At 40.6% G+C, this 12,966-nt stretch overlaps 1 protein-coding gene across 16 annotated transcripts in view; it reads right to left on the reverse strand.

The window, feature by feature from the left end:
* Positions 1-11,341, reverse strand: part of KIF21A (kinesin family member 21A) — a 132,672-nt gene extending 121,331 nt beyond the window's left edge. For 15 of the 16 annotated variants that reach the window (XM_033116644.1, XM_033116650.1, XM_033116643.1 and 12 more), the window contains exon 1: positions 10,881-11,278. In XM_033116644.1, the coding sequence (XP_032972535.1) occupies positions 10,881-10,924 (44 nt within the window). In that variant the 5' untranslated portion in view covers positions 10,925-11,278. Of the gene's footprint in view, positions 1-10,880 lie in introns of all 16 variants that reach the window. The other variant, XM_033116639.1, reaches the window with a different exon arrangement.
* Between the last annotated feature and the right edge of the window lie 1,625 nt (positions 11,342-12,966).

Raw genomic sequence — 12,966 nt, forward strand, 5'->3', positions numbered from 1 at the left:
TTTCATGTCAACCCACACCAAAATCACAGCTTCTTGATCTCAGGTGAAATCTGTCTCAAAACATACTGGGGTCTCAAGTTGGCATGGGTTCAGGCAGAAACAGACAACTAGCCTGGCCAGAGGCCTGGACGACGTGGAACTGAAGTCCAGAAGTGACCCAGACTTGATCAGCGACAGCACATGTGTACAAGTGGATTCGAGCTGGTGGCAGCTTCGAGATCTGAGTGACCTGAACGGGCAAACAAAAATTCAAAAGCATCATATTGTGTTGCCTAAACAGAGACTTGAAAATGACACCAATGTCACATTTGGAGGAAAGAACCTGAAGTGGCAGGCCAAATAACGAGGACTGAAACCTGTAATCCCATGTCTAATCAGCAGTTGACAACTTCCATTTTAGGGTAGAACAGATGCCGCCCACGTGACCAACAGGCCACACAAACGAAAGTGTTTTGTGTTGAACTGCGGTGAACACAAGCAAAAGAAACACCTTAGAAATGCACTGATTATGGCATGGTTACGGACCTGTGTTTGGTTCACCATCAGTAGCTCAGACTAATGTGCTGAGCTAATGGGTGTATTATCCCAGTACATTATGTCTTGCTATAGATATAGCTGGAGAGATGAAGTTATACATCAATACATCTTTTCTGAAAAGCATCCTCAGTAGCGTAACATCTAATCACACATTGGGGGGCACAGCACTATCCTCCCCCTTCAACAACGAGTGATCAATTTACCACATCATAATAATTAGCTACAGCTTCTTGGAGAGAAAGAAAAAAAAATCTCTTATTTAGAGACTTCAATTCCAGGAAATAGACACTTGTAGAGTGTGGGCTCATCAGTGCAAATGAAAATAATACCAAGAACTGTAAGACACAGCACAACTCTGACAAAAAATGCAAATGACCGTCCTTCATAGATAATAAAGACTTGTCAATAAAATTACTGTTTGATAGATGAAGCTTAATATATATATTGAGTTACTGAAATAAAGCAGATGATGTATAATATTTAACGTGTTACTCAAAATGTCCTCCTTTAATATAAAGACATGAAAAATTTGTATGCTACACTCGGAAGTGGTAAATGTCAGGCTATAAAAGGGTATCCAAATTACAAGTAAAAGAAAATGTACGCACACATATGGAAACAGACTGAAAATATACACACATACCAAAATGTTAATAGTAATGATATCAGGGTGGTGAACTATGATTATTTTCCTCATCTTTCCCGGATACTTTTTCTAATGTGATTACATTATTTCAATAATAGAAATAAAGCAAATAAAAATAACTTATGAGATTAAAAGCTGATTTTCAGATAATCAGACTAGACTTGACAGATCTACTTCCTGCTTCTAAGTATCAATCTTCTTTGCAAATGCTTTCAGCCAAGTCTTCCCACAGCTCTATCAAGGAATACTGTAGGTACACTGCCCCACCAGCTCTAGGTGCCAAAAATAATTTACAGAAATGTACTTATTTTTAAAATCCTGTGCTGTTATTATTTCTGGTCTTTTTATTCAGTTTACTCCTTACAGCTCTCATTAATCTACAGCCTGGTTTAGCGTGTTATTGCCAAGGCGGAGGAGTGAAAACAAGGAACGTATGAGCAATGTTTTCAAAAATCTGGTGCAACCCAATTCAGAAGGAGAATTCACATTTTTATTAACCAATTTGATAACTATCCTCTTACAATAGGTTAAACAACTAGTGGAAAATATAATTCAAAACTATTGCTCATCTCGCAAAGTATATAGTAGTAACTTCACAAAACACTAAAAACCTTACCAACTGAAAGTCTTTGTGGAAAGAGAAAGGCAAGAATAAAAATGATGGATTTTACTAAACTATAAAAGAAGGAATTTGGTAAGGTAGAGTAGGATGGTATGTGATTTACACATTGAAAACAAAAAGAGAATTAGGGGACTATGTAAGGTAAGGTGTTTGAAAGTATTTATACACATTTTTGTTTTATTCATAGTGTTGTAAGTAATACACATTCAAAAAGCTAAAGAACAGATACAAATACCTATAAGCACTTTGCAAATTAAAGTTATAGGTTACATATTAGAGAACGACTAATTCAATTACCAGAGTTTCGAGTATAATCAAAATGCCCACTGTTGGTTATATCAAACTCATCTCTAGTAATATTACTGCCTGGGTTGGTGTAAAAATCGTTTTCCAAAGGCTTTTTTTACATGGTCGTTTCTTTTCATCCTTTCCTGAGTCTAGTGAGGTAAGTGGATATAAATCTTCTGTCAAGCCAAGTTTACCACTGGTAAGAGTCCAGACAAAACCACTTTTCTAAACACGCCATGTTCCTTCTATTATTATCACTCACCTCCAGTTGCTTTTATGCCGACCACTTCTGTGATTTCCTACACTGTGGACATTCAATAACTATGTAATAAGTAAATGAATTTTGATCTAAACATATAAGTAAGATGAGAAGGAATACAACTGAGGGTAGAGATGCCCTGTGCCTCATTAGTACACCATGTGATCAACATACCACATCAGAATAATTAACTACAGCTTGACCCTCTCCGAGGTTTCATGTTCCTGCTTGCTGAAGGAAAGTCTTTTATTTAGAACAGCTCCAAAAATGACTATGTAGGTATGTCAAAGGATGTGTATGTCTACTCTGAAAAATATATAATTCATCGTATTTAGAGAACTGATCTTGTCATGCCTAAGTGACAGACACAGCTTCCCAAAGTTGAGAATAATTTCAAATCCAATTGCAAAAACTAAGAGATCCATACTAAGAGATCCAAGGAGGAAAAAGCCTTGAGCTGACCTGGATTTAGCTCCTGGGTGAGCCCATGATGCCCAGCTCTCGACAACCAAGTCTGAACAATTTTCTCGGTTTGTTGCTCTTACTGAAGAAGCAGACAGAGGTGGAGAATCACCCAAGCAAATTGACCTTTGGGTTAAATCCTGAATGACCTTCATTCCCACCTAGATTTGTAGGTATCAGCTTGTTTTAATTCAATAATTCAATGTCCTTCAAATATTCTACTGTAATAATGCTGTCAAGATGTTAGCACCTTCTAAAAAAAAAAAAAAGCATTAAATATTCTCTGAGTTTTGGGTACATTTCAAGCCAAACAATGAAATTCATCACATTGTGTATATCTCCTCCATTGGAATTTTAGAGGGAGAGTAAAAAGGATCATGTAAAGAAGGTCCATGGCCCCAAAAGGCAGACATTTCCCTGCACGGGAGCAGCCTAGAAAGGCTTCCTGTAGAGGTGGGATTTAGGATACTCTTTGGATGATGGGCCTTCATTATGCTCACAATGTGCTGTATTCTTTATTTACTTCTAAAATAAGGATGGGAAGGGCTGAGATGTTAAGTTGAAGAACCACTTACCTATGCAGTAAAGTAATACTCAAAAACGGTCTTTTTAAAGCCCTCAGCTTTCTACCTCCATCTCCAAAACCAGATCCCAATAAATACAACTCACGCCATCCACATGGCCCACCCAGCCTCTCCCCCAACCCCACCTTCCAGCCACCTCCTTCGTGATAAGGATGCCTTTATTCCTGAAATGTGGTATAATCCTCAAGTCTATAGGAACAAGGAAAAAAGGTGTAGGAACCAAGGTAAGGGGCGGGCGAGAAGGCCAACGGCCCGGGCCTAGCATTCACATGTCAATAAACTCCCATTGACATGTTTAACATTATTTCAAAATTAAACTATACACACAGTTCTTTTGTAGCTGCTGTTAAAGCATTAATGTGTTACATGCAAGTGTTGAAAACTGTCTATATTACTTTTACGTTGATTAAAATAATTAAACTGTCTATATTAACCCATTTCTGGCATTTCTTCACATTTGAATATCCAGAACCCTCAACATAGAGACCTACTCCAGGGGGCCCCCTCTCTCCAACTCTAAGAGGTCCTTTGTAGAATGACTGGTCCAGTTTCTAGAATTCAGGCAATGATAAAGCCAAAATAATGAGCACTGAGGGTGGCGGAACTCACCTAAATGTCAAACTTTTATAAGGAGTGCTTAAGGGATTAAAACTGTAGTTTTTAAAATGTATTCTATTTCTGGGATGTCTGCCAGCAAAACATGAAGTCCTAGAAAATCCACAACACAAAGAAGACTTGAGCCACTAGTTTTGGGTCCTTAAGCAATCCCATCAGCTTACCTGGGCCTCTATTGCCTCAACTGTTTTAGAAAAGGGGTCTTAACCAGCTAGTTCTTTCAAGGTCTCTTTCAAGTTTTACAATCTATTTTGTCAATAATTATATGAGTACTAAAAATTATGTTCAACATATAAAATGTCTAATAATTTCAAAAAGCAAAGGACAAAGGAACCTCAAATATAATTCTTAAAGATTCAAAAAGACTTCACAATAATTGTAAGATGTCATGGAAATTTCCCCTTTGTCTTGGTTAGCATTTCCTTCAAATACAGCCTGAGCCACAGGAACACTATTTTAACACTCTTGAGAAGATTAAATAGTTAATCCACTGGGAAACCAAGTTGAGAACAGAATTCACAAATCCGCTTGCCAGAGAGAATCACGGAATATAACAAACATATTTGCTTTATTTTGAATAAAGTTATTCTAATGATATGCAGTATACAAATACTTTCTATTACTTGGCATGCATTTTCATTGATGTATTATTTTTCCTGATCTGAAAGTTACCTGAGGTCATGTCGAATGTTGACAGAAAACAACCATTTATAAGTCAGAGCCACACAGGTTGAGTTGTAACTTGTCTTGGGGGGAAATATCCATACTAATGGAAATTCCAAGTTCATTTCTTTGAGGAGAAATTGATGAGAATTGGAAGACTGGGCATATTATGGAATTAACTGCCAACCTAATTTCTGCTTTCATGGCTTCACTAAACCTGAATTTCTAGTGCAACCTTTACTACCCCTTAATTATGCATCAAAATATTAACCACTTAGCAGGGAAGATGGTAAGAGCTCAAGGGGTAGTGATAATTAGACATAAAACCTGAACTTCCATGGAGTTCCAAATAACAAACAGGTCTACCACACTTTACAAATTTAATAAACCTGAAGAAAATGTATCAACTCATATTTTGTAAATAAAATAATTTCATTGGTTTTCAACTCACAGCATCTGCTAGTTTTCAGTCTCCTCTTTTTCATTTCCCTTACTTCTTGATCCAAATAAAAAGACATACAAGTAGGGTATGTATATCAAGTAGGAAATGACATAAATAACATCCTTTTAATGTGTAGGCTTTAGAGTTCAATTTTTGTTTGAAATATGTTTGGAAATGGCATACTTTTCATTTTTAAAATCACTGTTCTGGAGGAATGCATGAACTAAAAAGTGCTATTGAAAAAACTAAGGAAGAAATAAAAACTAAACTACAACAATTCGCTTTCATATCTGGTTTATGCTGTTGACTATATTTTGTGTTCCAACATAGTTTGTGCATTTGAGAGCCTCATATTGCTAGGTCTAAACTCCATGAAAGCAGGGACCAGGTCTGTCGTGTGTTATGTATCCTCAGTGGTAAGAAAGCATCCAGCACATAGGAGGCACTTAATAAATATTTGTTGCATGAAGGAAGGAATAAACAAATGATCAAACAACAGATAACCATCTATTTCTATAAAGTAAATATTTCTAAGAGCCTCACTTATTATCTACCTCTACATTTTCTAAACATTAAATTGTTTCAAATAATTTACCTCACATGTATAAGCATGATGCAGCTTGAAAGATCCTTATTACCTTCAACCTAATGTGTGAAGTGTTTTCAAAACATTGGGAAATATGTTTAAGAACACAGAAACAGGTATCAGAAACTGGAGTTTGAGTTCCAATTCTGGTATTTAGTGGCTAAGAAACATTGAACAGGTCACCTAGTGTCTTTGAGACTCATTTTTTCATCTGTATAATACAGAAGTATCTGTCCAGTCTACCTCAAAGGACCTTAAGGCAGATGAAATAAAATATTGTACATTTGTATTATAACCAGAATGGAACGGAGACCACAAAAGCCTAAGCATTCCCTCTTCAGTCACAAGAGTACCCAAAGTAAACATATTGCTGGATAACTCAAGTCTGAAATTGTAAAATAGATCCTTTCTGTCACTATAGAGGCACCATTTGTGTCAACAGTCTGACTAACAACAAAAAAACCACATATTTAATAGACTGCATATGGAAAGTTCTTACAACGCTTAATACCTTTACACTGCCACCTCAGCATGAAGAAAAAGAAAAGTTCAGGGAGGTCACATTACAAATCAGTGCCAGTGACAGAACTAAAACAGAGCTTTTGACTGTCCAATCAACCCGTAAGCCTGCTGAGCAATGCTGCTGCTTCAAAGTGCTTCAGTAAGGTGAAAACATAGCAAATTAGACAGCATTACACACTAATCCAACTCACTGTCAAGGACATGTACTGTTCTCTGCCAAAGCCAAGCAAAAGAATTTCAGCTCACAACCACATAGACAATGACATGAAAACACAATGGCCCTTTCTGTATTTCCATTTCCATCCAGCTCTTGACATATTTTGCAAGCTAAAATTCTTGCATAGGAAAAAAAGTTTCAAATGTTATGTCAACATTACGACAGGGAAAGGAAAAAGACACATCACCTCATGTCTTAGATTTAGAATCACCTACCATATATAGTCCATAATCAGTAACTTTCCACACCTATGCACCCAGAGGGAAAAAAATGTTGCTGTTAAATCTTGTATGTACGTGTGTGTGTGTGTATTTATCCGCTCAAAAACAGACACCTGATATTACAGTATTTTCTTAATCGCGGGTGGCTGTGAACAGTTTTATTCTATACTGCTTCCTCACCTTTTTTAAATTGTAGAGCAGCACCATCCAACAGAAATATAATGCGAGCAACATTATATTTTATTTTAAAATTTCTGGTAGCCACATTTTTAAAAAAGAAAATTAAATAGATGAAATTAATTGTAATAATATTTTATTTAACTCAATATATCCAATATCATTTTAACATAATAATCAATACAAAGATTACTGACATATTTACATTCATATTTCACACTGTCTTTGAAATCCAATGTGTATATTACACTTACAACATACATCAATTCTGACACTAGCTGTTCATCAGAAATACTTTGTCAGCATTTAGATTTCATAAAGTTTATAGTTAAAAAGTAGATCCATATAACCAGGTCATCCCAAGCATACTTAAAAGTTTACCAAAAACTGAATCAAGGAAAAGTTTTTAAATTTAAAATAAACTCATTAAAATTAAATAAAATTTAAAATTTAGTTCCTCAGTAGCCTTAATCATAATTCAAGTGCCCAATAACAACATGGGGTCAGGTAGTGGGGCTGTCATCTGTATCCATAACTACCACAATGAAAGATGCCCCGCAGAACACCTCAGATACACTCTGCCAAAAGGCACTTTTGAAAACTCAATAAAAAATGTTCTCCCTAATGTAAATTGTTACAGCCACTATGGAAAACAATATGGAGGTTCCTCAAAAAATTAAAAATAGAATTACCATATGATCCAGCAATCCTTCTTCTGAGTATCTATCAAAAAAAATCTGAAAACATTTATCCTATATTCACTGCAGCATTTTTCACGGTGGCCAAGACATGGGAATAAACGAAGTGTCCTTCAACGGATGACTGGACAAAGATGTGGTACATATATTCAATGGAATATTACTCAGCCAAAAAAAATATGAAAGACTGCCATTTGTGACTAGATAGAACTTGAGATTATCATATAAAGTGAAATTAGTCAGAAAAAGTCAAGAGCCATATGATTTTATTCGTATGTGGGATATAAAACTAAAAGCAACAAACAAACAAAACAAAAAATCTCATAGACACAGAAAACAGTTTAGTGGTTACCAGAGAGTAAGGGAAAAGAGGGTGTAGGGATGGTAGAAGATGGTAAAAGGGGTCAAATAATATGGTGACAGAAGGAGAATTGACTTTGAGTGATGAACACACATTATAATATGTATAGATGATGTATTATAGAAACGTACACTTGAAACCGCTATAAATTTACTAACCAACGTCATCCCAATAAATTGAATAATTAAAAAAAAGTGTTCTCTCTAAATGAGAACCTTTCTGTTTAACTTTTCTCCAAATAGTTATATGGCCCATGCACTTATTTTGAGAAACCGAAAATAGTCATCAGATTTAACCTACCGATAAGGCTCTCCATCTAACAAAATACAAGAACCTCTAGTATGCTTTTGTACATTTATACAAATAGAGTCAACTCTCTATTACCTGTTATTAGGTTATTCATAGAAGGAGGAAAGTCGGTCAAATGCCCTGCTAATTTATGTCTACATATTGATTATGTCTACTATTGATTTATTTACCCTGCTGATGAAGACTTTCACAAACCAGAGGGCAGGATCAGAGGACGCTGGAAAGATTGAAAACTTTGAAGAAATACTTTAGCTTTAAGTTCAGGCCCTCTCTTTCTGAGCTCTGTGTCTTCTAGCAAAATCTAGGCATGGATAACCTGTCAAAGCCATTCATTTGTAATTGAACTAGTACAGAAGCAGGAAAATGCAACTGACCTTATGCTAAGTAAAGTTTTGCCAAGAATGTTCTTGCCTCTCACCCATGTAGGTTTAATGTTAAGAATTTGGGCTACAGAGTCAACCTGTCTAGGTTGGAAATCTTGTTCTGCCACTTTCTACCAGTTTAACTTTGGGCAGGTTACTTAATCTTCCTGTGTTTCATCTGTAAAATGGCCATATTAACAGGATCTAAATCAAAGAATGTTATGAGAAATAAATGAGATTTCACAGGATATAAAATATCTGAACACACACCACTGACCCAGGCCCATGCTATGTGTCTAACAGTTGTTATTTTTAGCTCAGAAATCTGACTAATACAGATGGGGATATATGTTCAATAAATACTTGTTGTAAACGAAAATATATTTCCAAGCTGTTTATAAACACCAAAGTGCTATATAAGCTATTGTTACCCTATGTAAAATAAGTTCAGAGTGGATCTATTCAAACAATGTATTTAATAGAAAAAAAACAAAAGATCTTCACAATGTTGCTTACAAAGTTCTATTAAAATTTTATAAAGCCTTTCCCCAACAATCACACCCACATTATTCACTTAAAAAGTGCTAACATGCATATCAAAACCAAATATAAGTGATTTATCTGTCAGTGTCAGTTTAGGGTGATGCATGGCTCTGCTTTCCTCCATTACAAGCAGCATCATATTTAACAGCATAGCCAATAAACTGCCCTATGATGTTCTAGAGAATTCACAGATAAAAATCTTAAATCTCTAAAATTGGTTTCTCTCACAGCTGAATTTTCTGCTTCCATTACTATTTTATGCTCCTTCTTCACCTTCCTTGACCAGATCAGCTAACAAAACTACCTCTTAGTGGGTTTACTGTCTTTTTCCTTTCCCTTCCTCCACCAGGGTACCACCATTAATAAGTATTAAAAGGCCAAAAGAAACATAGTAGCAGTAATAGGAGAAACAGACTAATCAACAATTGGATACATATCCCTAGAATAACCAAGAAGGCCAAATTAAGACTTCTAAAGCTTTGTAACAGGTGATTCTAAACAGTCATAAAACTGTCACCTCCATGGGTGGTCATTTCCTGGTCTGGAAAGGAAATGAAAAAAAAAAAAAAGCTTTAAAATTCATTTTAAATTGATTAAAGATACAAAGTATATCTAAAACTGTCATTTCTATGCTCAACCAAGATTTGTCACTAACATAACTATAGAAACGCTGATATGACAGGATTTTCAAAATAACTTTCCAGAAAGACTACAAGAGTGGAGGATTTTAAAAAATAATTTCATGGATAACAGATTTTTATAATCCTTAAGGTATACATAAAGGGAAGGGAATTCACAGCAGTAGACTATCTGAGCTATGAAAGCAACACATTTATTCCACCATGAATGCTTCATTAATATTTCAGTGATGATGTTGCAATTTTCCATCAGCAACTGTCAGAGCTTTGCTTCTTGACATGTATCAAAACAGACTAAATTACATTCAATATTCATGTATCTGTCATTGACCAAAACACAGTTTTGATGTATCCAATATTTCCAAACTCACACCCAGGCATGTATAATTTTATAGTGTACCCACCCTGCTTCACCACAGAACGTTTCATCCAGTCACCCATTAAACCCTTTCCCTTGCTGAAGTTTTCTTCCTTCTTTCGGACCCATCACCAGTGAATTTCATCTTAAATAGAATTCCCATTCCTACGCCTAAGGGGCCAGGTGTGTCTCCTATACACACACGCTTGTGCTATCCACTTCGCGGTGATGCTTAACGAGACTTCCATTTGCACAGACATCTAGAACCTGCGGGAGGAAGCGCTGTCAGTCTGATGCTTTGTCTCCAGCCTCAGAAGGCCGGGGTTGCATGTACACGTATGACAGACACTCTCTAAATAAAAAGAGCACCATAGCCCAGCAGAGAGGCAGCTCCTTGGACAAAACCGGACAGGCGATCGCCCCAGGCGGCCAAAGCTGAGGCGCTAGTTCCTCGGGTGTCGGACCCGGAGGGAGCGGGCGGCGACGGCTCTCACCCCAGAAGGATCAGGGCTCCCTGGGGACCTGGCGCCAAGCAGCCGCCGGCCACCTGCAAACGCCGACGGCGTGAGGACGGCGGGGGTCTCCCAGGGGGCGCCGGCCGCACGCGCCTGGCCGGCAGGGACCCGCTGCCTCAGTTTCCACTGCCGCCAGCCCCCCAGCCGGGCCGTCCCTCGGGTCTCGCACCACGGCGGCCCGCGCCCGGGACCGGAGCAGGTCCTCGCCGCGCCGTCAGCCCGCAGCCCTCCCGCCACCGCCGCGACCGTCCTCACCTGACAGCCACCCGCACTGAGCTCTCGTCCGGGGTGCCCCACATGCTGGCGGCTGGCGACGGCCGGGCCCCTGGGCTTCTGCAGCGCAGAGCTGAGGCGCCGCCGGAGCCGCGGAGCTCGGGCGCAGGAGCCTGGAGCAGCAGGGGGCGGCCGGCTCACCTCCGCCGCGCTCCAGCCATGTTGGGCGACTGAATGGAAAGGTGGCGGCGGCGCTGAGGCAGGAGGAGGAGGAGGTGATTCACGGCTGGCGGGCGTCCGCCCCTTCTCCCCCACTCGCCACCCCCCAGGCGCTGGGGCGGGGACAAGGCGCGCTTGAATGGCGAGCGCGGCGGCGGAGGAGCTCGCAGGCCGCCGGCGGCCTCGGGCCCGCAGGCTGAGCGCGCCCTGCCCCCTCCGGTGGGGACGCGGCCTGCCGGCGGCGGGGCTCGGACTCCACGCCCGCGCGGGCGCTCAGGGCTGCTGGCCCCGCACTGCGTCAGCGGCGGCCGCCCAGCCGGCCCCACCTCGCCCTCCCCCCGCGGCCGGCGGCCCGCCCTGCCCTCGGCCGGGCACTGCCTGGCGCTGCTGGGCTGGGAGGCGCGGGGGAGCGCTCGCCGGCCGCGGGCTGCCCACGCCGGAGGGCGGCGAGCCCGCGCGCCCTTCCAGGCTCTTCTGGGAGAACGCAGCGGGGAAGGTTCGCCCTACTGCCTGTGTCTGTTCTAAAATCAAAGCTTGCTGCGCCAGGAATCACCCAGCTGCCGTTCTGCTTCGGCTTTGTTTCCACCCTTCGCCTGATCGTCCTCCCTCCAGCTTGGACTTTGACCCCGTTCCCCAGCCCCTCGCTGAACGCCCTCCCTCCTGGGAGTCAGTCATTCGTGCTAGACTGGCTCCCTGCTTTGGCCACTGTGTCTGGGCAGCTGGGCTGCCCTGCAGTCTATCACCCATTTACCAGCCTGCGTGGGATATGGAAATGATTTACTCTTGAGACTCTTGAATACGTTTCTGTTAAATCGTTTGTACCCTGGTAAATGAATTGCACCCTGGTACTGCCAAGTGTTCCCAGAACTGAATATCCACCAAGACCTGCTGTGTAGTAAATCCTTCCAAACTGACTTTCTTTCCCTTCTGGCCTTCAGAAAGCACCTTCCAATCCCGGGATTCTATCAACATTCACCCACTGTGGTTTCTGCTTGTGACTGTTGTGCTTCCACATGCCTTTAGATAGCTCTGTGGAAACAGCCTTTATTAGCTTTACCACGGAGTCTCTTTTGTGGACTGCCCCATACAAGTTCTCTAAATAAACATGTGGGTTCACACAAAGCAGTATAATAGATTAAATGGCACCATTCAAATACAGGCACTGTCCCAAGTACCAACAATCTAAAATCGCCCATCTATTCGTCCTACTCAGCTGAGACATAGCCATGTGTGTTAGAGAATGCAGCACACCTTCGAACAGACAAGCGTTTGATGAGCTTAAGTGAAGGCCCGTGTGATATATAATTATAGGTAGGTTTAAACTTACTCTGTCCCTTAACCTTGACATCCCTGAGTCTTAACAGTCACATAACTGGGAGGTAGAGAGGACAGAAATGGGGAGTTATCCTTCGGTAGAACAAATCGGTGGCAAAGCTCTCCTCTGCCTGCTTTTCTGGAGAGACTCCCCTCCCCTCAGAGGTTTCTATCAACAAATCAGGGCACCATTTCTTCCTGCCCTGGCAGTCCCACATGTAGGTGGATCTGGACCGGTCACCTTGCTTCTTGGAATGATCGAAGCTTCAAAGAAGGCAAGTAAAGCCAACCAAATTTAGCAAGAAAATGAAAGAAATTTGTATAAGACTTTTTAAAAAGAAACGCTCATTTAAAATAGCACTAGTGTATAAATGTCCCAGTAGGAGCTGTTACAAACACAAATGCCACCAGGAGCCAGGCAGATAACTTACGTAAGTGGAACAGGCAGGGCAAGGACTGTAATAGAGAACACAGGCCCCTTACAAAGGCAGTGGCCATCCTCAGCTCTGGACGGTTGGAATGCAGACTCAATGCTGCCAAGCTTTGTGTTTGCTTGTATGTTCGTTACTTCTCAAAGAGAGAGAAAATCTGACCC

This window comes from Rhinolophus ferrumequinum, chromosome 10 (assembly GCF_004115265.2).
Source record: "Rhinolophus ferrumequinum isolate MPI-CBG mRhiFer1 chromosome 10, mRhiFer1_v1.p, whole genome shotgun sequence".
Taxonomy (NCBI): Eukaryota; Metazoa; Chordata; class Mammalia; order Chiroptera; family Rhinolophidae; genus Rhinolophus; species Rhinolophus ferrumequinum.